This window comes from Periophthalmus magnuspinnatus, chromosome 10, assembly GCF_009829125.3.
Source record: "Periophthalmus magnuspinnatus isolate fPerMag1 chromosome 10, fPerMag1.2.pri, whole genome shotgun sequence".
Lineage (NCBI taxonomy): Eukaryota > Metazoa > Chordata > Actinopteri > Gobiiformes > Gobiidae > Periophthalmus > Periophthalmus magnuspinnatus.
The window spans coordinates 30,501,314-30,525,112 of NC_047135.1; the positions used below are offsets into that span (position 1 = coordinate 30,501,314).

A 23,799-nucleotide genomic window follows, 5' to 3' on the forward strand; every position below is an offset into this window, starting at 1 on the left:
CAAGGTCTTCAAAATACATTAACCCTGTTGTGTCTGTAATGTTCATACATACAGTGAGCTCAGCCTACAAAAGATTAGAGAAATTATAACAATTTTGCCTTTTAATAACATTTTAAGTACATAATTCTTAAAAAAAATAAGTCTATTACACATATTTTATTGACAAATTGTTTTATTTCTTTTGTTTTGTTTGTACATCACACACACGCACACAGTTATATTGCAACAGCATAGTGCATTTGTTGAAGGTTTGCTTGATAAAATGAAAAAATAAGGCAAGCTGGTATGGTGTTAATGGTATATTACATTATTTTTAGGGCATACATTGACAGTGAAGGTGAATAGGCCTATAAGCTGCAGTCTTTGTGTTACTAACTGCCTAACTGTTGTCTCTGGGCAGTTCTCTTTGCTGTACCTCTTGTTCTGCCATCTGTAAAGTCAACATTGAAGAACTATGCATGTCAGAGCAGTGTGACTTTGTGAGGCAGCGGAAGGATGATGTGTCTGAGAGTTCATCTTCAAAGAGGTCTTCCCTGATGCTCTGACAATGTCTTTGGGATAGCTCATCATTCAAACCAGACACCATTTCTTTAACATCTTTGACGAGTGTGGACATCGAGCGAAGACCAAAGAGGCAAAGCAGAAACACCAGACCAGCACAGATGCCAGAGACAAAGTACAATACCACTTTTTCGGGAAAATCTGGACAGAAGTAGTTAAGAATGCTATTTCTCACATTGGAAGAGTAGGCCTTTCACCTGCATAACATATAGACCCACTTATTTCTTCATCATTGTTATTAACCACTTAAAGGGCCCATACTATTTTCTGATCTATTTTATAATGTTGTTTCCTCATCATAAACATACATGGAGTTGTGTTTTGTTTCATTCACGTATGTTTAACACAAGCCATACATATTTAGGCTGAGTTCTTCTCTCAAACAGAAAACACTCTGTTACACCTTGTGATGTCATGTGTTATGGAGTTTAAAAACACACTCCACTGTGTTTTTAAACTCCATACACCTTCACTAGAATTATTTAGGTGATTTCAGCCATGGAATTACCAATCTCTACTCAACAAAAGGTAAAAGGTAGCTTTTAACTTGAATGCAAGTTTTGGCCTTGTGCATTTTTAACCAACACCAAAGTCTGCCCGTGCAAATGTCCAGCACTTCTTTATCATCTCCCAAAAGTCGATACAGATATAATGAGGCCTGAATGAAGGGCCATTGTTCCCACCTGTATATGGTAAAAAGACAATTAATCTTACCATGGGTATAGTCCGAGATCATGAAAGGATTTGTTGAGCCAAATCCCACATCTGTCAGAAGATATTGGGGAACTAAAAAAAGAAGTGAGAAGTTTTGTTTAAAGCAAAAGCTAAAATAAAGTAAACTATATTTTATTTTACCCACCACAAGTGAAGGACACTCGCAGGTGCTTCCTGGTCCCTGGGAAACAGGGGTCTCCAAAGGTCATAACATCTGCCACTAGTGAGCAACTCTCTTTGCCATGGCATCTGCGGGACACCTTCCTCAAAGCCGTGGCAGACACACACTCTGTAACACAATTATTTTCTAGACAATTTAATTTTATCATCAACAGTGGAGTAAGTGACATACTCCTTATAGAGGCATTTCATTTATTCACTGTTGTGAATCACACAGATTAAAAGAGGTGACAAGAAATTGTAAAAGATGAAGCAAGCCAGTGACAGTTAACTGACATGAATAAGCATCCTAATATGGCAAGAATAAACATTACCCCTATGTAACTGTCTTTAGTAAACAGCAGTGCAGTGAAAATCATTTCTAACCTATACCACTGGTCTAGCTGCTGACAAGGCTACTGTGCATGTATTTAAATGTTTGTCCACTAGGTGACTCTTGTCTCTGACCCATGTCTGTGTAAGATCCTGGTTCTTTGCTGCAGTTGGGACTTCCATGTAGCAGGTGTCCAAATGTGGCTGAGTAGATGGCAAGAACTGTGCTGTTTTTACAAAGCAACCGCAGATGTTCATTTTCACACGCCAGTCGTGTTCTGTGGTGCTCTAAGGAAAAAATATCAAATTCAAATAAAATGGTCTATTTTTTATTTTTTTTATTATATTCAAATTTTATGAAGAAAACAGAACATTAAAAATGCTTGTTATGACATACGTGGCTGGCACTTATATGAAACCTGGAGGTATTTGGTGGTGAGTGGACACGGGTCTTTCTCAAAAAACAGGCTTAAAACAGAGATGTGACACGACTGTCGATCTTGACACTCTGATCGAACTTTCTGTAAACATATAACGAAATGCATATGGAGCAGAGGGTCCAATCTTGCCCTTCAAAAGGTCTGAATTAGCTCTGATGAAGTCTCGTCTAAGGGTTATCTATAAATTGTGCACTAAGTTTGAAAGGAGAGGAGTGTAAACTGTCCTCTTAAAGAGGATAATTACTGAATACAATTCAAGTCTTTATGCACAAACAATATGTGTGGCCTGTTGCCCTTCTATTTCTGATTGATTTGGCCTGCCCTTACGAGGAAATGATTTGGAGTGTACCTCAATAGCAAATGCAGATGTACAATGTGTGTCCTCCTCCATCATGTTGTTTGGGCTAGTAGAAAGGCAAAGAGGTGGGCCGAGAACACGGCGTCCATAGAAGGCAGATAGAACCACTACAGAAGTTCTGGGTGGACACACAATGGTGAGGATGTCATTTTCACAGGCATGGGCTGTGTGGTTCTTCAGGATAGAGTGAAGGTGAACTGTAGAAAAAAAAAATGTATAAAATTGTAGGAAATGTGTCACTATACATACATTAGCTTATTTGTCATCGATGGCCTCAGTTATATATGATAAATGCAGTATGCACGCCATTGTTGACTGGGTGGTGTCTCATTTTTTGGGTGTAGTTCTCCGAGACAATATTTGGACTATGACCACACATGTAAGAGTCTCTCCCTCCCATCTGTGTTTCCTGTTCTTGTATTGACGACATGTGTCTCTGAGAGGGTAGCTCCACTCCTCAGGGAGCAAACAAGGGGCAGTACCAGGCGCCTGCTTACAATGAGCTATTAATAGTTTGAAATCATGCCGTCAGAATATCTGCCTCCTATATAACCAACAAAATTTGGGTAACAAATATCCAAACAGTATTTACATTTTCCATTGGAATGCATCATAATGGGGAAAAAAACAAATACAAATAAAACATACTTCATAAATCAACTGTTATTCATTAGTTTGGGAAGTTCACAGCATGTTGGACCAATGGCCTGTGACCTTAAGCCACAAAGTGACTTGATGTGAGTTGCACCAGCTGCCTTGAACAGGAAGGATGTCAGAAATTGGGAAAGAAGTTTAGCATACAACTTCCTTTACAGATCATCTAAAGCAAATAAAAAAGTAAGCATTTATCTAGTAAAACAGAACTTACTTGAGAAGTCAGGGGCTGAAGATGTGATTTGTATTTCCAAAATAAGAAGAATAAAGATAGGCCACAGCTGATATGGAAGTGTCATGATAACCTCCTTTATGACAAACCTCAGTGTTGCTGTGAAAACCACTGCACATGGAACACACAGTCAATGGGTCAATGGTGCTATTGTGTTTACAAGAAACAACTCCCCCATTTAGCCATAAAATCCACTGCTGAAAGACTAGTGCTATTAAGATTATAATGGTAAACTTGTAGATTAAACTGCAAAATTATAAAAAAGCAGAAGACATTAATAAAAATGTAAATGTGCTCCATCCTCGACAAAAAAAAATCACAACTAAACCATTGGCTGTCATAAACTGGGAACACATAATATCATGAGCTAATAGTAAACTGATAATCAGGATTATTCAGGATCTGAGTGAGGAGCTGCAGGAGCTACGGAGCTGTGAAGCTTGTTCTGCTTTCTGACTGGAAAATCGTCTTGAGAACCAAAACACAAACAGGAATGTACACATCATACATGTACAAACCTCCTTGTCAAAGAAACTGAGCGGGGCAGGTTAGTATTTGGATGGGAGAACGCTGGGAATTCTGACTTTGAGCATCTGGAAAAGTGCTGTGTAAAACTAATGCAATATTATTATTTATTATTACATAAAAAGATCAGTAAATCAAAATTTGATTTATATTTGATTTTTACTTTCACTTGATCGATGAACAATGTTAAATAATAGCAGCTTATATCTTGAAACAAATGTGTTTTGGTATTAATGTGTAATGTGTTTATAGTCATACCTTGATTTATGGTTGCAGGATTTTTAAATGATATTGAGTTACATTTTACATTTTGGGAATGGCAAACATAAATAAATAAATACATAAAAAAAACACTACATGAACTGAGTGATGATTATGTCAAAAATCAAAACTTTCTGTTGTGTATGTGCAGTGTGTGTGGTCCTGCTTGTGAAGATAAGGCACTTGTTTCCAGAGCCACTTCCAGCTGCTGGCTGTGTGTGTTCAAAACAGATACGTGTAATCTACCTCCATGACACTGGGTTCCTATTTTCTCTTTCAAATGGGAAGCAAGAGGTCACAAGCTTTTCCAGTGTTGCTCAGCTTCCAGGAATACTCATCAGGAAATCTCCCCTTATCCTGTCATGCTTTATTTTGTGTGTCTTTTACAAACGTTGCATAATGGAGCTCTAAAAATCTGTAGATGATAGATAGATACAGATAATATAAGGAAGTGGCTAAAATTATTCCATGAGTTTCAGCTTTTTGTGTATAGGTGACATTGTGAGGACTTTCAAAACTTTCACTCAAAAGATAATATGTTTTGATTTGTCTTCATTGCTATGACAACGATGTATTGACAAAACCTCTAACACTGAAAAACAGGACCCAACAACTTTAATCATAGTGCAGATTGGCGTGGCACTCCCACCTCATTCTACATGGAAATTCCGTTCACTCCCCCAAAGAAATGTCAACAGAGAATAATTGCTGTAAAGAACCTTCAGGTCTGTTTATCATACAGTATGTGGAAATCATATTAACAAAAAGTTTAACCAAAATTGTTGACCAGGATACCAGAGAATACTGTGTCAGCATTAAAATGTATTATTCATTGGGTTAGAATGCAAGTTTGGGTCAAAATTTTGAAAGAACCAATTTCACATGTTGCGCAACACAACTATTTCCAAGCCAATATGCAGTTAGTAGTGTATTCAACAAGCATTTTTTTCTGATAACAAATCACCAGCGCTTCACTTTCTGTTTGCACTAAAAACAAATGCAGTTCTTCCCATGTAAGATAATACTTTCAGAGGTGAATCTGTTTTCTTGTCTTGGCTGTACGCTTTCACCACTGTTCCCAACTACTTAAGACTATTTTATTGTCTTCCCTGGGATACAATTAGATTAGTTGTCAGCCATGTCTCATTAAAAGTAGATGTCTTACCCCTTTCCAGTGAATTTAATACAGTGTCGCGGTTAAAGTGCATTTGACAGGTTTTCATGTTTTTTCTCTATTACTTTGTTTGGTAGGATAGTACTTGTGGTAAATATAAATTGCATAGTTTTAGTCAGTCAAGTGGCAGTTTGGGAAGAAAAGTAGAAACAAAAAGTTGAAAATTAGAGGAAGTAGCGCTGAGTTAAGAAAAAATTAAAATGCATCTTCCTATCTATGTCATCAGTATACAATTTCCATCAAAAATTCAACAATTTACAAACAAGAAGCATATTTTTCTGAGAGTTCAAACATTCATTTAACAAAATAAAGGTGTTGTCATATATTTTAATGGTCAAAATAAGACAAGCATTTGCCCTTATGGTTGCTAGTTAACAGTTATGGAAATTATTATTATTATTATTAACTGTGCCCAGATTGTCAAAATTTGTAAAAAAAATAATAAAAAAAAATACAAATACAAATAAATAAATAAATAAAATAAAAAAGGCACATTCTCAAATATAGTTTAAGTAGCGAAAATGTAGTCTAACTTTACTTTAATGATTTGGTTGTCCCCTTTGACTTTCAGTTCCTGCATATCGCAACAGTCATTGGTGCTATTTTGAGCTTTTTCTGACATCAGTTTATAAAAGGTAGTACCCCCACCCATTCTCTCTCTCAGTCTTTTGGATCCTCCCTCTTTTCCTGACTTGTGAAGTATGCTCAGAGTGATAGTCTCCAAGGAGCTCCCGTCTAAGCCCAGTCAACAGTACTGAGGTGTGCAACTCCTGATTTCAACATCAAGACGCTCGACAAACCTTAGCTGTGTTCTCAGTTTGGATTTTGTTTCTCCACACAAGGACTTTTGAAAGTTGTGGACAATATTTTGTGAGGATATCATGGCACTGCGACAAAACTCTGACAAGGAACCTAGTATTGAGCTGTTCATCAAGGTAATTTCTTCTCTAAATTTATGTGTGTAATTCACTGTTCATTACATGTTTAAAATGTGGTCTGATTAATCACATCAGATGTCTGTAAAGCAATGTTAACAAGATCTCAGTTAGTAAAGCGACTTTCTTCCAGACGTCAGGTGTTAAAATGTTTATGTTGTGGTTTTATTTATTTATCAGTGGAGCATAGTCGCAGATGGCCTAGCTTATCTGGCTGCACTCAGAGGCAGTGAGGAGCCCCATGTGGGACCGGGCACACCCACAAATACTATTAGTAGTCAGGGAACTGAAATGTAGAATTGTATATTAGTTCACTTTTTTCCAAATCATAGTGTCTATCAGATATTGGTGACAAGGTGAGGACATATTAGCTGCTAAAGAGCAGAGAAATTCTTGGTTTGGTTTGAGAATATTTGATATACAAATTTAAATACACTTTTTTGTTTTCTTTTTCATATTGTTGTTACTTGTAATAACACATAATTGTAACATATAACATAATAATGAAGCTAATAATCATTTGTGAGATGTTTTAGTAGTGAGTGTCAAAAATTCTTGGCATGCAAGGCTATGTCTGTCTTTATCAGCAAATGGGACACAATGCGAATGACCTTAAGGATGTCTGAAGTTCAAATGCCTTTCCTGTGCTTGTGTGCGTATTTCAGGCTGGACATGATGGTGAAAACGTAGGGAACTGCCCGTTTTGCCAGCGCCTCTTCATGGTCCTGTGGCTAAAAGGAGTCAAGTTCACAGTGACCACCGTTGACATGAGGAAGTGAGTCCCCATCACCCCCTCTCAGGGCAAAAACACACACTTCCTGAGCATCTGGTGGCAGGGACTTTCACACAAACCTCTTTAAGGGAAATATAGATTTTTTTTTTCTTGTAAGCCACTTCCAAAAGGTGTTTGGTTTCCATTTACCACAGCTCTGGACAGGGGCTTGTTATTTTGGTTTGTACAAAGAGTGCTGTGTTGCTCACAAACAAATAGTGTCTTAAACTGAGAGCGTGTATTGTAAACATTTCTCAGGCTAATTAGAAGTAAGTAAAGAAGATTGGGAAATTTCAAAGCTGGATGATTCAGAAGGCACACAAGCAACCACTCCCATAGCAACGTTTTCATAATCAAGCAACATGGAGTGTGCTTAAGTCAAATACCATCAGCATACTTGGCCTTTGACCTTCACACTTGAATTCTCTAAGCAAGAATAACCACAATATTATCTGTATGTCCACCATAGAAAACCAGCAGAATTGAAAGACTTAGCACCTGGAACCAATCCACCATTCCTTCTCTACAACGGCACTCTCAAGACTGACTTCATCAAAATTGAAGAGTTCCTTGAGCAAATGCTTGCCCCACCCAGGTATTGACACAATCCTAGTATTATGGATAAAAATAGTTTGTTGAAGATGTATTGATTTTCATTTTCTTCAACATACGTATCTACGTTCCACAGATATCCTAATCTCAGTCCCATAAACAAAGAATCATTTGATGTGGGAGCAGATATTTTTGCAAAGTTCTCAGCTTTCATCAAGAACAGTCCAAATAATGCATGTAAGTACTGAAGAAGTTATCTATGTCCTCTTGTCATTGGTTTTATAATAAAATACTGAACTGTTCCCGTCCACACCAAGATAAAAGAGCAAAACAATAGCTAAAGACGCAATTGCCATGAATGTAAATAAATGGACTTTAAATCAAACAAATATGTAAGAAACAGTTATGATGATGAGTACAGACTGATTTACAACTCTACAAATATGGAGAACAACTAAGAAAAAATGTTTGTTCATATAGTCCAGCAGAAAAACCTTTTGCGAGAGTTCAAGCGCCTGGATGACTATCTGAACTCACCCTTGCCAGAGGAGATTGACCACAACTCCACGGACACTGTCACCGTCTCCAAAAGGAAGTTTCTGGATGGGGACCGTCTGACATTAGCAGACTGCAACCTACTGCCTAAACTACATGTGATCAGGGTCAGTCATCTTAGTCCCTTTTACTATCCAAAAATGAATTGAGGGGACACCCTTGACACTAAATAAAATTAGACTATTGGGGTGTAAAGGGTTAAATGGTTTACTAATTACACAAGTAGGGACATGGGAACCACTTACCAGGAATCATTTTGCTATTTCATAAACTTATGAAAGTGAGGTCATCTACTTGATGCCATGATGAATAATATGAGTAAATTAATGTCATACTATGGAACATTTCAGGCAAACCAATGACAGCTCAGTCGAGACATACACTCCATAAAAAAGTTACACAGTGCACTTTTAACACATGGTTGTTTTTTATGTAATTCATCACATTTTTTGTAAGGTCCACTTAATTCTCACATTTGTTTTTTAGGTTGCTGCCAAGAAATACTGTGACTTTGAGATTCCAAAAGAGTTCACAGGTGTGTGGCGATACCTCCAGAATGCCTATGAAAGAGAGGAGTTCAAACAGACATGTCCTGCTGATATTGAGATAGAAAAAGCTTACCTTGGTGTGGCCAAAAGGAAATAAAACCTGTTGTCATTCTGCATTTACTAACGGCAACAGCCAGGGGGCGTTACTTGTCACAACACTGCAATAAGTCACGGTTTTCATGAGCATCACTGGTGGGGCCAAATGTGCAATGACTGCCAAGTGACTGTCAATATAGTAATGTAGTAGATTTTTGTTTATAGTGTAAATATGTATGTGCTTTCATGATTATTCACCTCTAAGATCATGTAGTGTGCAGCAATTTAAACTGTTATTATTATTCTTCAATGCATTATTTCCTTTCTTCAAAAAAATCCTGGTAAATGTTAACTTTCAAATCTGTGTGTAATTATAAACAAGGACAACTGGCATTTCTCATTTTCAGTTTAATTTTTTTCCCACAATAAAAGACAACTGTACAACTTCAAAAATATATTTTCTGTTTATCAGGGAAAGGTGATAAATAAAAGTACAATGAAGAGAGGAGAGGAGGTGTTTCCACAAAGGTTGTAAAGAAAGCTCTCTTTTGTTCAGTTGGTCACACAGTATTTCCAGAAACAGGCTGTGGGGGAAAAAAAAACACAACAACAATACTTAATTAATACAACTTGGGACTGTTGTTCCATTATATTTTGCCATTCAACTCAAACATAACTCAAACATAAACACTTCTGCTCGTGCCATACATACATACATACATACATACATACATACATATGTTTGAGTTGAATGACAAAATATACCGGAACAACGGTCCTATACCTCTCTTGCTTGTCTTTGGCAGGCTCTGCTCTGATCTTATAAAATCCTGAGAGCGAAGCTTGTCAGCAGCAGCCATCTTTAAAATGACCTCTTTCAGGTCTTCCACCTAAAAACAGCAAGTAACAAAGTATATATTCACAGATGCTGTTGCATGATCATTTAAATTTTTATTTATTTATTTATTTATTACCATGTTAGCATATTTTTCCTCATTGGCAGACTTTTTGACTCCTTTAAACAAATGGAAATGGTTATTGGTCTCAAATGCAGTGTTTTTTTTACATGTTGAAAGTTACCTTTAGTCCAGGAGTCTCTCCCAGAGCTGTGTTGCATTAGCAAAGGATACAGGTTGTTCATCTCTCTCTGTTCCACCTCTGCAGTGTTGCCTCCCTCCTCCACCTCTGTTACAAGCTTCTGAATAAATTCTGAGAATACAAAGCAACTAAACTCAATTATGATTTGAAACAATAGCTAATATATTAATTGAAATACATTTTTAAGAAGTCAAGTAAATTATTAAGTATAAAAATCATTCAGTCCTACCTGCCTGTGGCTCCAAGCTGGAGTCTGGATACAGGGGTACAGCATATGTCCTTCTGGCTGTACAAAGAGCAGCTACAAGGTATACCAGAGCTAAAGAAAGCATGATGCCTTCCAGAGTCACCACAACTGGACTATAGCCTTACCCAGGCAAGCTGTACTTATATATCCTGAGCAGTCATCCATCACTGAATGATCAATACATTATCATCACAGCCAATCTCCTACATAATGGTTTTGACGCGATGGACCAGGCGTCATAGACACAATTTAAGGGACGCTGTCAATTGAGCTCAAGCCTATCTCAGCTTGTTCAGAGAGACCTAACAAATGTTTACTTTGCTGTAGCAATCAGCAACTGACCAGCAAAGGGCCAATGCTTTATGTCTGACATCTGATGACCTGCCCACGATCTTCACTGACATCACACACCAGTGCCAACATAAAAAGTGTGTCACATGTGGCAAGGTGTTTACAATTACAATCACACACATTATGTCTAAGGACAACAGCTGACCATATTCCTGCTCCTCGTGTTGTCAGTCTTCTTTTGTACCTCTTGCCTAAAATAGAATAAGCCTACTTTTGTCAAGGCTGCAAAATATATTATCCAATAATGTAACCTTCTCTTAGTTAATGCTTAGGTTTAATATCAAAACATTTGGGAAAACAGGTGTAAAGTTGACTTTCTATTGCTATTATTTGTTTGCTTGGCTTTGGACAAAGTATAAGATCAAAAGCACAGTAACAATATATCTTACAGAGTTCTTGCTTTTGTCAAACTGATAGGTCAATAATTTGGCTCGGATGAAATGTCTCCCATGATTTATGTGGTTGTCAAAATGTCTGAAATTGCACTGAAGAAAGAAAACAACACTGACTCTTGTAATATCATGGAACATTCTTTAAAAGGGTGAATGAGACCAAGTCAAAAAGGCAAGACAGGTTATCTTAATATTGGATGAATATCTGTGGTAAATATGAATACAAATTTAGTTATGCACAGGTCAAGAGGCATCTTGTGATGAAAAGTGAAAAAAGTCAAATATAATAATAATACTTAAAGCCGCCCCCAGCGATATAGGCCCTTGCCACCCCTTGTGACCGTGGGTACACAGGATGATGTGTGGAATATGTGTGGCAAATTTCAATGGTCTGTGACAAACAAATTTTTTCATCCCAGTTAACTAAAGCCCATGGAATTCTATGATAAATGTTGGATGTTTCCATGGTAACAAGAAATAGAAGTATGCCATCATTGGATTTTTTTTGTTCAGTATGGTAAGTCAGTGACAAACACATTTTTTGGGGCCCATTCAAAAGTTCAAGGGGCAGTGGAGCAATTTAATACCACAGGTATATAAATTGTATATTATTGTGTTAATTTGTAATATATATATATTTTTTTAGAAAATTTCTAAAAATTTACATTTTGTTGAAAATTCAGCATGACCACACCCAAAATCATATATATATATATATATATATATATATATATATATATATATATATATATATATATATATATATATATATATATATATATATATATATATATATATATATATATATATATATATATAAAGGTAATTGATAATCGCACATGGGTTTAGTGTGTTCTGGCCAAATTTGAAGTGTTGCGAAGAAGAAAACCGGGGCATATCCACCCTAGTTTGACATGTGATTTCATATTTCCAGTGCTATATTGGAAATATATGTTTACAAAATACACAGACGCTACACTGGGCTTGTCTGAATCCGACGCTGTTGACAAAAGTTACAGGATGTTTTATGATTTCATTCCTAGACGAAGAAGAAGTGGGCGGAACTATTTTGATAACGTGGCTCTATCTAAATCACCTGACCAGAAACGCGGAAGTTGGCTACACCAGGAGCAGTTATATCAAGTTAATTGAAGCAATTTAACCTGAAAAATGTATCTACTTTAGTTTATTACTACTTATGTCCGTAAATCCTACCAAACGGGATATTTATAAGTGACGACGAAGCAGAAACGCCAAAGGATCTGATAGTAAGTTTGAACTAACAATATGTTGCTAACATGTTAGCTTTAAATACTGTATGCAGAAAGTGGCTTGCGCTTGTCTAAGTGGGAACAGACGTGAGCGAGCAGCTCTCTTTAGATTTTAAGGTATGTTTTAGAAGCACTATTAGTGCTGCATTAAATAGTAATTGTGTAACCTAATGTTCATACCGAGTTTTCAGGCATTTGCAAGCTATGTGTATTCAGTTGCCAGAAAATTCCGAAGAGTCTGTTTCGTTTAACCTGTTATCTTCGTCAAACTGGTTAGTACTTGAACGGGACAGTTAGGTGCTACACTGAAGAAGCACTTACTCAATGAGAAACTGTCGTTGTTTTCAGGCAAGTCACTTGTACCTCATTGCCCATCAGCAGGATATCCATCAGTGGGATATCCATTTGTACTTTTCCCATTAATCAACCAGAATAAGTCGACTAACCAGCTACTGAAACAATCATTGACTGTTATATTAATCTTGTGTATACGCTGAATAACACAATTACAACTATTCCTAAGAAAATGTTTTGTTTTTTTTATTACAAAGACAGCGTCATTATTAAAACAAAATGGAAAAAGTTGTAAATTTTCTCTATGAAAAAGCCTCCACTTCGGACTTATGTTTAAAATGATACATTTTTAATAATGTGATTTTATTTTTTCTTTTAAATGTCTAGATATTTAAAAGAATAACTCTAACAGAAGGTAGCTAAATGCAGGACATGTTATTAGCTGCATACAGTCTGTTGTGGAATTTCTATGGTCAAGAAGTCTTAAAGATATAAAAATAAACAGAGAAGTTGTCTTGAATCAAAGGTCTGGTTTATTGAATCAATTGTGCACAATTGTCAAAGAGCTGTGTCCCTAACGGTGTCGTCTCGGCCTCAGCTGACAAATGTAAACAATACAGAGTATTTATACCACCAAAACAATCTTGCCAGTTTGGTCTAATTGAAGTGGCTTTGACGCCAGACACAAAAGACATAACAACATAACAGATAGTATTATGAAGGTTAGGTCAAAATTATCCATAATAATACAAATAAAGATTTATGCTAAAGAATACCATAACAAGTCCAAAGGGTATCATTTGGGAATGGGCATTATTTGTTGACCTCTATACCTATTATATTTCTATCTACGTCTCAAATCACTTTTTGTCTATGTTCAACGTTCTGCATATGACGCTTTCTGTTGTGTGTACTTTTCTCTGCAGTACCCATCACCAAAATGTTGTCTGAAGGAGGCTCTTTCATTAAGGGGATGGTGCTAGGAGGTGTTTTCTGCATTGTCCTGTCACTCCTCGCCAATTTCACCACTGAGACAAAACCAGACGAACAGCACCATCATCATCATGTTAAGGCTGCTAGCAAAGATGAGTTAAAACGTTTGAGTGATGATCAACTTAAAGAGTTGAGTAATCAAGTTCGTGTATATTGTGTCATCATGGTCCAACCAAAAATCCTAGTTTACTGGGCCACTGCTTTGGACACCTGGAGCAAACACTGTGACAAGCCTGTGTTTTACACCTCAGAATCATCTAAAGCCCTTGAGGCCATAGACTTGAATGATAAGGATGACTGGGCAAGGATGCGGAAGGCTCTGAAACATGCTTATGATAATGCTGGAGACCTGCAGTGGTTTTTTATTGCACAGCCAACAACATTTGCCATTATTGAGAACCTCAAGTATCTGGTACTCACAAAGGATCCAAAAGAACCATTCTATCTTGGTCATGCCATGAAGTCAGGAGAGCTGGAGTACGTCTCCTATGACAGTGGCATTGTTTTAAGTCATGAAGCCTTGAAAAGACTGGTGGATGTATTTGAGGATGAGGACAAATGTCCTGAAAGAGGCCGTGCACTGTGGAAGCTAAGCGAGGACAAGCAGCTGGCAGAATGCCTTAAATACAAGGGTGTTTTTGCTGAAAATGGAGAAGATGTGCACGGCAAGGGCCTTTTCAACAGCAAGAGTGTTGCCAGCCTAATATCAGACAGCATAAAAGAAAATCCCACCAATGTTGTGGAGGGCTGCTGTTCTGATATGGCCATCACATTTGGTGGGATGTCTCCAAATCAAATGCAGGTTATGATGTTTGGAGTATACAGATTGCGTCCCTATGGGCATGATTTTCATGACTTATTAGAATTTTACCCCCCCGAAGGTTCTGACAATGACTAATTATTTTAGAGTAACAGTGATATTTTGCTTCTGTGACTGCAAATATGTATATTTTTCTATTGTCTTTGTGAAACTGGATCCTAGTGGGAAGGGAACAATACTTTTCTATATCTTGTACTATTTGCACAATTCTGACACCATGTTCTTTTTGGTGATTGGCACAATTTAAGATGGATGGGAATTGGGAGTTTGTTTGATTTTACTTATTTATAATCTTAATCACTAAAGCGAAAAGTGTTTGTATAGTTTTTTTGTATATTATATAGTATGTTGAAATTCTGCATTGGTGGCAGGTCAAAACAAGGCACGTTGTTTGTGCTTTTATCATATCTCCATATGAAGGTCTTTTCAGTTAGTGAAATAAATGTAGTTTTCATTTTATTCATTTAGACACCATACAAACTTTTTTTTTTAATAATTGCTTCATTGGTATGCTTGGCATTGTTTTATTTGGTCTTGTGGTGCCATTTTTGTACAAAGTCAAAGGTGAAATGCTGGTGTCAGATTATAGCTTGAATGCTACTTTGATGAAGGAATAAATAAAATTGTAAACCAACTTAACTTTAAATTGTGTCTGTGGGTGGGTGATATAGCAATCCATCACACAAATATGAATAGACCATTAACCATACAACTACAGAAATTTCACTTTTATTATAAATAGGTAAAATTTTAATATTAAGTTGAGTATACCTCAAATCAGTTTCAATGGAAAATAAATGTATTTCTATTCAGGCAAAGTCTAAATAGAATAATGAAGGCAAACTGACATCCTAGACCAGTACATGGCAGCAGGTGCCTCATTTATTGGTACAGACAGAACATAAATTCCAAATTAATTATTTAACTGATTTTTATGGATATTTTTTTTTTGCTTGCCCACAAACACATTTATGATGTGTCCGGTTACCCGGCAAGTCCATAACTAAACAGTGTCTCTTTCAGAACCTCTGCTTTTTCTGATCTTGCATTGCAGGTGCAAATTCTCATTTATACGTCTTCATGTGCCATAATCCATCATTCAAATAATGGACATTTTCAATCCCAATTCCTTTGTTGACTTTTTCTCTGTAAGAAATAAAACTATTAATATATATTAATATTAATATTATTAATATGTTTTAAAACGCCATACATGTTTTCAGCAGACATCTTCATGACGCCAACACAGAGTGCATGTTGTTTACCTTCAGCCATTATAGCCTAAATTATTTATTTAGGAAAAATAACATGACAATGAAGACAGACAACAAAATATACTATGAAGTTCTAAAAACTGTGTGTTCATTTGAAAGGATACAACTACTGTGTCAGCCTCAGCTGGATAAAGTTTAGCACCAGGTGATGTTAGGCCAGGACACATGATGTTAGCTCCACTTAAGACAAATTTGATCGCCCCTTTGTCCACTTGCTGGTGTGGGAGAATAAATGGATCTATGAAGAGACGGAGACAAGTGGGTCAGAGTATATATAAAAGCAACAAACAAGCATAATTAATAATGAAATATCACATTTATGCAACAGTCGGAGAGTGGGGTAGAATGGCCCTTCCCTTTGTCTGAAGAAAAGCAATTCTCCATTGACAGTCAAAATTTCAATGTGTTCATGACTACAGGGAAGCAGAAAACGTGGTCAAATGTTCATTTAAAGTACTACAAGAAATAGCGCTCATTAGAAGAAAAAAAAAAGTGTATACCATCTCACTATTTTGACAGGATCCTTTTTGGGCATTATATGATTGAGCCATGACTCAATGTCCGGGAACTGTTCCAATAGCTGATTCTTGATTCCTTTAATCACCGATGTTTTCAGCTGGATACAATTGGACACGTTTTCTTTCTCATCAAATCTAAAACAACCAAATAAAGTGTTTATAAGCAGATACAGCAAAGAACAAACAGATCCTCACCAGGTCAGACAATCACCCGAGTACATACAACCTTGCTATTACTACAGTCACAGTGCCATTCATTTATTGGGATTAAATTTTCTTTTCAAATTCACCCACAAAGAATATGTCGGCTATATTGACGAAATGTTTCTGGTGGATTTCGTCTAAATATTTCAATCACGTCGTTTTTAAATACATGAAGCTGAACATTTAGAAATGCTGGCGATAGCTACATAGCTAGCTGTTACAAGCTAAAGACTCAAAATGTATTTTTAAAAAACGTACTTTTTGAACATCGTGCTTGATTGAATCGCGTCGGCTTGATTTCCCCAAAGGTTGCAGAGACTACAATGATGGGTAAGTCATGTACTCGTTAAAATACAATACATATAAATTATTATAAAGTACTTCTTAGCAATCCACGCTTGTTTAACTGTGGAAGTTGAGGCGTGTTTTGCGTCTTACGTCATGCTGATGGTACGTTTACGCACGTTGCCATTAATTTCAAGACCGTTCAAAATGTATCACAAATGAAATGCATACCACATTTTAACGCTTTAACATAAAAAGTATGTAATGCATAACCATAAACGCAAGACCTGTTGCGCAAAAAAAGTGGAATATGAAATGGAATAACTTAATTCGTTCACATGCCAGTTACTGACGAATAACAATATTGTGCATTGTTTATTTCTTTTGTTACATATAGCCTATGTAATTTATCATAATTTGAAGTTATGAAGTACACGTTTACCATCAAATGCAATGAAATAGTACCATCTTGTGGAAAAAGTTTGTCTGTGCGACAAAAAAAAAAAAAAAAAAAAACGTGCGCTAGAAGCGCTTTTGTACAAAGTACTTCCGGTGGGGTCACGAACCAGATTTTACAAGTGAAATCACTCTGTATTTACCGGCGAACGCCTATCTATGAGAAAGGGACGTTTTTCTGTTGTACGACTCCATTTGCGCGTCATTTTGTTTAACGAACGTTGTATTTAACCGCTTTCTTTAGACAAGAAACAACGAGGTTTCTAGCAAAAGAGGAAGCAATAGCCAACCATCTTTTTTTCTACCAGCAAAAACAAGAAAGGGACAAGGCTAGGATCAAGTGTAGTACTGTGGTAGTTTGTAGTTTATTGTCTGCTTTATCCCTGGATACAGTACTTTGCTGAGACGCAACTACGTAGACAAACACTCTGGGACATTTAGTTCCTTCTGGACATACCTGGAAGTTTTGGATTAAGAAGACTGGCTGTAAAGATTTAGTATTCCCGGGTTTTCATGTTTCCAACAGGTTTATCTTCCCCTAATCCCCCACCACCGCCAACCCAGGAGGCAAGACCAGAGACTACTGATGTCAAAAACGACAGCGGGAACATTACATCTCCGAAAAAGAGGAAAATAAACTGCTCCGAGAGGGAAGACAGTGCCGACACGATCTCCCATTCGCCCCCCAAACCGACCTCCTGCTCTCCCACCCCGCTGCACATTCAGAAGAAGTTACGCTTTGAGGATTCGCTTGATTTCATTGGACTGGATGCAAAAATGGCTGAGGAATCTGCTGCTGCTTCGTGCTCAAACAATAAAAGCAAAGTGTTTCTGCCCGGTGGCGTGGGGCATCATGCAAACGGACTGACAAAAGGGGCAGGCTCCACCACCTTCTCCAGCAGTAAACCTGGAGCTGCTAAGAAACTAGTCATCAAGAACTTTAAAGGTTGGTCTTATAATATTCGTTTCACTGTATAACTATAGCAACACACAATAACTAATTCACAAGTTGTGCAAATGCAGCGAATGGTGTCTCAGAAAAGTTTTGCTCAATAAGCATGTGTCAGACGCCCACTGCGCAGTCAGGACTCCTCGTCTTAAGAATTAGAATTACAATACAAACCAATGTTTAATAACTGTTCATTAGTTCTTTTGTATTTTGTAATTTTTTTTGGTCAATATGGACATTTTGAACTTGCATGCAAACAAATGGGTTTCTTGAATGCACAGTTACGTCATACTATTTTTATTTTTATTTTTCACAGAAAAGCCCAAATTGCCAGAGAACTACACTCAGGAGACATGGCAGAAACTGAAAGAGGCTGTAGAAGCCATACAGAACAGCACTTCAATAAAGTACAATCTAGAGGAACTTTATCAGGTATCACAACATAAATCTTAATAATCTTTTTAGTTTTCAAAGAGAGGCCTCTGAATATGCTCTTGGTAAAATAAATGTCACCATGATAACCTGCTGATTGTCATGTTGTTTCTCTAGGCTGTGGAGAATCTCTGTTCCCACAAGATCTCTGCCAAACTCTATAAGCAGCTACGGGCGGTGTGTGAAGACCACATTAAGGCACAAATTGATCAGTTCAGAGAATATCCTTTTACTATAATTGTTTGAAGATTTTTCTACATAAAGCAATAATGGAGAAAGTTTGTGCAGATTGTTGTATTTAAATGCCTTAACCTTTTATTACGGATGCCTTGGATAGTGTGCTTTTTCTCAAGAAAATTGACAAATGTTGGCAAGATCATTGCAGGCAAATGGTATATATTTATTTTGGATTGATATGTTATTTTCCATGTAGGATCTGTTAGGTATTTAAATATACTTACTTTTTTCACAGATAATGATTAGGAGTATATTTTTGTTTTTGGACCGTACTTATGTTTTGCAAAACTCCATGTTGCCATCAATTTGGTGAGTTTTGGGTTTTGCAGTAAAAAAAACAATTATGTTTACAAAATGGAGTGAAGTTAATAATGTGTTTTTGTTTTGAAGGGATATGGGTCTGGAGCTATTCAGGTTCTACATCATCAGTGATGTGAAAGTCCAAAGTAAAACCATTGATGGGATTCTGCTTCTCATTGAAAGGGAACGTAATGGTGAAGCCATTGATCGCAGTCTTCTTAGGAGCCTGTTGAGCATGCTCTCTGATCTTCAGGTAATTTGACATGGGTGGTCCTGTTTTTGTTGAAAGTGATACATAGACATATACTAAAGACGGGCTGATCATGTACCATTTCACTATAGATTTATCAAGACTCGTTTGAGCAGCGATTTTTGGAGGAGACAAATCGCCTGTATGCTGCAGAAGGACAGAGATTAATGCAGGAGAGAGAGGTGGGTTTTAGAACTTCTGCTTGTTCAGGTGCTCTAAGAACTCAATTGACTACCAGAGTTCTGAATGACCAGGTTTACAATCAATGAATTTTATAATATCAATTCATGTTCATATTTTTTCTTTTTACAATTTGTTTTAGATTGAATAAAACCAAGCACAACAATGTGGCCTCATCCTTTCAATGTCATTGATATTAGAATCTGGGCAGTTAGTATAGTCATTTGACCTCAGTTTTGAGGAGCAACACTGCAGAACATATTTTCCAATTTCTCAGCTAGTCACCTAGTTAAATCTATGTAGGGACTTATTTAGGGATAAGGCTGTGCATTGGTGAAACTGTTCATACTTTTTTTTATTGTAAGAGATGCTTACTGTCTTTATAGGTGCCAGAATACCTCCACCATGTGAACAAACGCTTAGAGGAGGAAGCAGACAGAGTGATTACGTACTTGGATCAGAGCACACAGTATGTAAAATATTTTAGTGTATGAGGTTGTAAATGAGTATTTGGATTATTTTCCTTACTTATATCCTATATTTTATTTCTATTTTAGAAAACCACTTATTGCCACTGTGGAGAAGCAGCTACTTGGTGAACATCTCACAGCTACACTGCAAAAAGGTACTCCACTTTGTACAAAAACAAAAAAGGCGTGTAGCTTTACTATGTAAACATGTTACATATTTCTACTCCTCTTCCCCATGTGTCATTCTTCAAATAGAATCAGCAGTGCTATTTAAGAGATGCATCAATCTAGCTCTTCCAGTTCTGATTTTGATGTTGATACTTTAAGCTTTCAGTATTTGCCTATATCAACCAGTGCAGATACTGAAAATAAAATAATGTCTTTCCATAACGCACAAATAACATATAAGCCAGCTGAACAATTTGTGTAATATAACTGCGTAACTACAGAACTACTTTGTAGCAATTAGTTCAAACATTATTGTGGAATGTTCTGGACCAGTGAATGGTCACCATGAATTTATAAGCCCAAACCGGTATATTGGCTGAAGCAATATCCTTGAGCCAATACTTGATCCAGCCATTTTTTCTGGATACCACTGTTCGTATGGTGCTTCCTCTCCACTATTTGTTGATGAAATCCTCAGGGCTGACTCACCTACTTGATGAGAACAGAATCCAGGATCTGTCTCTTCTCTACCAACTCTTCAGTCGAGTGCGTGGCGGTGTTCAGGTCCTTCTCCAGCACTGGATAGAATATATAAAGGTACTTTAACCTAATCCATTTCTTTTAATCAAAGGTTTCTGTTTACATATTCATTTATGTCCTCTACTGTCTGCAAAGGCTTTTGGTAGCACAATTGTAATAAATCCTGAAAAAGATAAGACAATGGTGCAAGAGTTATTGGACTTCAAGGACAAAGTAGACCACATCATCGATGTATGCTTCATGAAGAATGAGAAGTTTGTCAATGCCATGAAAGAAGCCTTTGAAACATTTATCAACAAGCGACCAAACAAGCCTGCTGAACTTATAGGTTTGCAGCATGAAATCTAAGATTTTTCTTATATTAAGAATGCTATTACATTAAGAAAGAGTCTTGTATTAAGATTTAAATTCATTACTAGAAAATTTTTTCATTGCTTAACATTTTTCTGCAGCAAAACATGTAGATTCAAAACTCAGAGCAGGAAACAAAGAGGCTACTGACGAGGAGCTTGAGAAGATGCTGGATAAGATTATGATAATCTTTAGATTCATTTATGGTATGTCAACTACTTTTGTCAATTATTCTTATAATGCATTACAACATTATTGACTTTTGACTATGAAAATGTGTTTGCATTTTAGGAAAGGATGTTTTTGAAGCCTTTTATAAAAAGGATTTAGCAAAAAGGTTATTAGTTGGAAAAAGTGCCTCTGTGGATGCTGAGAAATCAATGTTGTCAAAGCTGAAACATGGTCAGTATACTGCTGCATCATTCTGATTGTAAACAAAGAACACTGTAATAGTCATACATTTACCTCCTTATCTTAAGAATGTGGAGCAGCATTTACAAGCAAGCTGGAAGGAATGTTTAAAGATATGGAGCTGTCCAAAGACATCATGGTGCAGTTCAAACAGGTATCACCTTCTTTTGGTTTTGGTTTACAATTTAAAAAAAACCTGACACACCAGGTCTATAGAATGTTCTGTGCCATCTTACTCCGTGTAACTCAACAGAACAAAGCAAATTGTACAGATAGTGATTTTCTTTCTTTCCTTAGTACATGCAGTGCCAAAATATTCCTGGCAACATTGAGCTTACAGTGAACATCCTCACTATGGGTTACTGGCCAACCTATGTGCCAATGGAAGTGCACCTCCCCCCTGAGGTCTGTGTTGAGCCTTTTAAGTATTTTTTAAATATTTTGTTCTAGATTTATCTAATTTATTATTGCTTTCTTCTAGATGGTGAAATTGCAGGAAATCTTTAAAACATTCTACCTGGGCAAACACAGTGGCAGGAAGCTACAGTGGCAATCCACTCTTGGGCATTGTGTTCTAAAAGCTGAATTCAAAGAGGTATGCCGTGCACACTACATTTTCAACACAAATGCTAAAATGTGTTTTTAAAGTAAAAGTTTGTTTATTTTTTTATCTTAAGGGAAAGAAGGAGCTCCAGGTGTCACTTTTCCAAACATTAGTACTTTTGATGTTTAATGAAGGAGAGGAGTTCAGTTTGGAGGAAATCAAATTGGCAACTGGAATAGGTATGTGTATACATCAAAGTTTTTTTTTTGTTTTTTTTTTTCAAAAATAAGATTTTCACATTTAAACGAATTGTATATTTGTGTAAATCCAGAGGACAGCGAGTTGCGTCGGACTTTACAGTCACTGGCATGTGGAAAAGCCCGTGTCCTTACTAAAATCCCAAAGAGCAAAGATGTGGAGGACGGAGACAAGTTTTCCTGCAATGATGACTTCAGACACAAACTCTTCAGGATAAAAATAAACCAGATCCAGATGAAAGAAACTGTATGCAATTCATTAATTTAATCTGCATTGAAGACTGAAATGTGTAGCTGGTCTGAATGATGTGTCTTCCAGGTGGAGGAGCAGGCTAGTACAACAGAAAGAGTGTTCCAGGATCGGCAGTATCAGATTGATGCAGCCATTGTGAGAATCATGAAAATGCGCAAGACTTTGAGCCATAATCTCTTAATGTCTGAAGTCTACAACCAACTCAAGTTCCCAGTCAAGGTAATTTAAGGCGTATAATATTTTATTAGGTGAAAACTTGTAAATAGTTGCTTTGCTCTAGGATACTACTGTAACTCTGTAACTGTAACATTATTTGCATGTGCTGTATATTTTTCAACCTTTTATGTACCACTAAGCAGGTTAGCTAATGACAGTCATACTTTCTTATTTCAGCCTGCTGATTTGAAGAAGAGGATAGAGTCTCTTATTGACAGGGACTATATGGAACGTGACAAGGAAAACTCCAACCAGTACAACTATGTGGCTTAGGATAAAACACTGAAAAGCGATATATTGCCCACCCTAAAGCTGTTCTCAAACATCGGTCTCAAATCTTTTTCCTCTACTGGAAAGTCAAGGTGATCACCTCAAGAATGCGACCGACAACTGAATGGATACAGCTTTTGCCAGGAGTTTAGTGGTCCTGCAGACTGCATGCCCACTGAAAAGTGAAAATGTCCACATTTCTCAGTGCCTCTGAGAGAATACTATGGACAAAGACAAACAGATGTTTCATTTGCTCTTTTGGAGGGGAAAATATTTATTTTGTACCTTAGATCTTATTAATTGTATGCTCTTCGGTCACTTTTTGTTTTGGCTACTCTGCATTAAGAAAATACTGACACATCTAACAATGCTCTTATTGTCCCTCACTTTCAAAATTAAACTTGTGCCTGTTTCCTCGAGTGGTGTGAAATGTACAGCAATTGAATGGATTTTTGTTGTTTGTTGGTTTGCATTGACTCAAATATGCGAGTAAAGTAATTTAAAACATAGCCTATTATCAGGAACAGCCAAATCCACGTGCCAAAAGATGCACTTGTAGATTGGATTGCACTGCCTAATTGAGTTCAGGAATTTACATTTAGTATACTTTTACTGCTTTATGCGGTGCTCAACGTATTATGTTTTTTTGTTTGTTTTTTTAAAGCTTCTGTAAGCACAAGAACTGTGCCCCCTGTACCCTTTGTGTCAAACAGCAGAATCATTGATGGTCACTTGGTGGGGACTGCTGATTTTGTTTAATGTGGGCAGAAAAGTGTGAGTGGTCTTAAACGATGGATTACAATATTCCAATGTTTCAGTCTGGTAGGATTATTGCTTCAGATTAAAAGATCTGATTTAATTGTTTTGCTTATTGTGTTTACTGTTAGCCAAATCATATGAAAAGTATATACAAAATCAGAAATGGACATAAATGCTGAACATTATAAACACCGTAAACA

The 23,799-nt window shown here is 36.8% G+C and overlaps 6 protein-coding genes across 7 annotated transcripts; 3 read left to right on the forward strand and 3 right to left on the reverse strand.

Moving 5' to 3' along the window:
* Nucleotides 1-161: 161 nt before the first annotated feature.
* On the reverse strand, nucleotides 162-3,687 carry si:ch73-335m24.2 (protein eva-1 homolog C). The gene is made up of 7 exons (XM_055224771.1): nucleotides 3,434-3,687; nucleotides 2,557-2,762; nucleotides 2,165-2,288; nucleotides 1,903-2,055; nucleotides 1,421-1,564; nucleotides 1,276-1,347; nucleotides 162-702 (listed from the first exon to the last, which is right to left on the reverse strand). The coding sequence occupies exons 1-7, from the start codon at nucleotides 3,516-3,518 to the stop codon at nucleotides 380-382; spliced, it is 1,107 nt and encodes a 368-aa protein (XP_055080746.1). The 5' UTR covers nucleotides 3,519-3,687; the 3' UTR covers nucleotides 162-379.
* A 2,365-nt stretch (nucleotides 3,688-6,052) lies between these two features.
* clic2 (chloride intracellular channel 2) lies at nucleotides 6,053-8,957 on the forward strand. The gene is made up of 7 exons (XM_055224870.1): nucleotides 6,053-6,170; nucleotides 6,254-6,346; nucleotides 7,012-7,121; nucleotides 7,588-7,713; nucleotides 7,807-7,907; nucleotides 8,151-8,332; nucleotides 8,712-8,957. The coding sequence occupies exons 2-7, from the start codon at nucleotides 6,293-6,295 to the stop codon at nucleotides 8,868-8,870; spliced, it is 732 nt and encodes a 243-aa protein (XP_055080845.1). The 5' UTR covers nucleotides 6,053-6,170; nucleotides 6,254-6,292; the 3' UTR covers nucleotides 8,871-8,957.
* Nucleotides 8,958-9,246: 289 nt separating this feature from the next.
* urp1 (urotensin-related peptide 1) lies at nucleotides 9,247-10,381 on the reverse strand. Of its 2 annotated transcripts, XM_033973741.2 has the most exons (5): nucleotides 10,137-10,381; nucleotides 9,890-10,018; nucleotides 9,784-9,824; nucleotides 9,594-9,699; nucleotides 9,247-9,393 (listed from the first exon to the last, which is right to left on the reverse strand). In XM_033973741.2, the coding sequence occupies exons 1-5, from the start codon at nucleotides 10,237-10,239 to the stop codon at nucleotides 9,362-9,364; spliced, it is 411 nt and encodes a 136-aa protein (XP_033829632.1). In that variant the 5' UTR covers nucleotides 10,240-10,381; the 3' UTR covers nucleotides 9,247-9,361. The 2 variants fall into 2 exon arrangements, with proteins under 2 accessions (XP_033829632.1, XP_055080846.1); XM_055224871.1 differs by lacking the exon at nucleotides 9,247-9,393 and having other exon boundaries at nucleotides 9,481-9,699.
* Nucleotides 10,382-13,402: 3,021 nt separating this feature from the next.
* c1galt1c1 (C1GALT1-specific chaperone 1) lies at nucleotides 13,403-14,450 on the forward strand. Its single transcript, XM_033974023.2, has one exon. The coding sequence runs from the start codon at nucleotides 13,403-13,405 to the stop codon at nucleotides 14,351-14,353; it is 951 nt and encodes a 316-aa protein (XP_033829914.1). The 3' UTR covers nucleotides 14,354-14,450.
* A 453-nt stretch (nucleotides 14,451-14,903) lies between these two features.
* Nucleotides 14,904-16,703, reverse strand: mcts1 (MCTS1 re-initiation and release factor). Its single transcript, XM_033974024.2, has 6 exons — nucleotides 16,530-16,703; nucleotides 16,050-16,202; nucleotides 15,865-15,962; nucleotides 15,654-15,787; nucleotides 15,489-15,556; nucleotides 14,904-15,421 (listed from the first exon to the last, which is right to left on the reverse strand). Exons 1-6 carry the CDS (start codon nucleotides 16,538-16,540, stop codon nucleotides 15,340-15,342), a joined length of 546 nt encoding a protein of 181 aa, XP_033829915.1. The 5' UTR covers nucleotides 16,541-16,703; the 3' UTR covers nucleotides 14,904-15,339.
* A 394-nt stretch (nucleotides 16,704-17,097) lies between these two features.
* cul4b (cullin 4B) lies at nucleotides 17,098-23,704 on the forward strand. The gene is made up of 20 exons (XM_033974015.2): nucleotides 17,098-17,958; nucleotides 18,278-18,393; nucleotides 18,511-18,614; nucleotides 18,716-18,785; nucleotides 18,866-18,939; nucleotides 19,021-19,183; nucleotides 19,273-19,362; nucleotides 19,747-19,829; nucleotides 19,918-19,985; nucleotides 20,477-20,595; nucleotides 20,674-20,866; nucleotides 20,991-21,095; nucleotides 21,181-21,291; nucleotides 21,369-21,454; nucleotides 21,598-21,705; nucleotides 21,782-21,895; nucleotides 21,978-22,083; nucleotides 22,176-22,348; nucleotides 22,421-22,573; nucleotides 22,748-23,704. The coding sequence occupies exons 1-20, from the start codon at nucleotides 17,526-17,528 to the stop codon at nucleotides 22,841-22,843; spliced, it is 2,565 nt and encodes an 854-aa protein (XP_033829906.1). The 5' UTR covers nucleotides 17,098-17,525; the 3' UTR covers nucleotides 22,844-23,704.
* The last annotated feature ends 95 nt before the right edge of the window (nucleotides 23,705-23,799 follow it).

Coding starts and splice junctions, on each gene's coding strand:
- cul4b (XM_033974015.2), top strand. CDS start 17,526: ATGTTTCCAACAGGTTTATCTTCCCCTAATCCCCCACCACCGCCAACC. Junction 18,394..18,510: donor ATCTAGAGGAACTTTATCAG/GTATCACAACAT, acceptor TTGTTTCTCTAG/GCTGTGGAGAATCTCTGTTC. Junction 20,867..20,990: donor CAAGCCTGCTGAACTTATAG/GTTTGCAGCATG, acceptor ATTTTTCTGCAG/CAAAACATGTAGATTCAAAA.
- clic2 (XM_055224870.1), top strand. CDS start 6,293: ATGGCACTGCGACAAAACTCTGACAAGGAACCTAGTATTGAGCTGTTC. Junction 7,122..7,587: donor ACCACCGTTGACATGAGGAA/GTGAGTCCCCAT, acceptor TGTCCACCATAG/AAAACCAGCAGAATTGAAAG. Junction 8,333..8,711: donor CTAAACTACATGTGATCAGG/GTCAGTCATCTT, acceptor TTTGTTTTTTAG/GTTGCTGCCAAGAAATACTG.
- urp1 (XM_055224871.1), bottom strand. CDS start 10,239: ATGCTTTCTTTAGCTCTGGTATACCTTGTAGCTGCTCTTTGTACAGCC. Junction 10,019..10,136: donor CAGCTTGGAGCCACAGGCAG/GTAGGACTGAAT, acceptor TTGTATTCTCAG/AATTTATTCAGAAGCTTGTA. Junction 9,825..9,889: donor GAGAGACTCCTGGACTAAAG/GTAACTTTCAAC, acceptor ATTTGTTTAAAG/GAGTCAAAAAGTCTGCCAAT.
- c1galt1c1 (XM_033974023.2), top strand. CDS start 13,403: ATGTTGTCTGAAGGAGGCTCTTTCATTAAGGGGATGGTGCTAGGAGGT.
- mcts1 (XM_033974024.2), bottom strand. Junction 15,963..16,049: donor CCTGTCAAAATAGTGAGATG/GTATACACTTTT, acceptor GCTTCCCTGTAG/TCATGAACACATTGAAATTT. Junction 15,557..15,653: donor CTGAGGCTGACACAGTAGTT/GTATCCTTTCAA, acceptor TAAATAATTTAG/GCTATAATGGCTGAAGGTAA.
- si:ch73-335m24.2 (XM_055224771.1), bottom strand. CDS start 3,518: ATGACACTTCCATATCAGCTGTGGCCTATCTTTATTCTTCTTATTTTG. Junction 2,763..3,433: donor TTCAGCCCCTGACTTCTCAA/GTAAGTTCTGTT, acceptor TTTTTTCTACAG/TTCACCTTCACTCTATCCTG. Junction 1,565..1,902: donor AGGATCTTACACAGACATGG/GTCAGAGACAAG, acceptor ATTGTGTTACAG/AGTGTGTGTCTGCCACGGCT.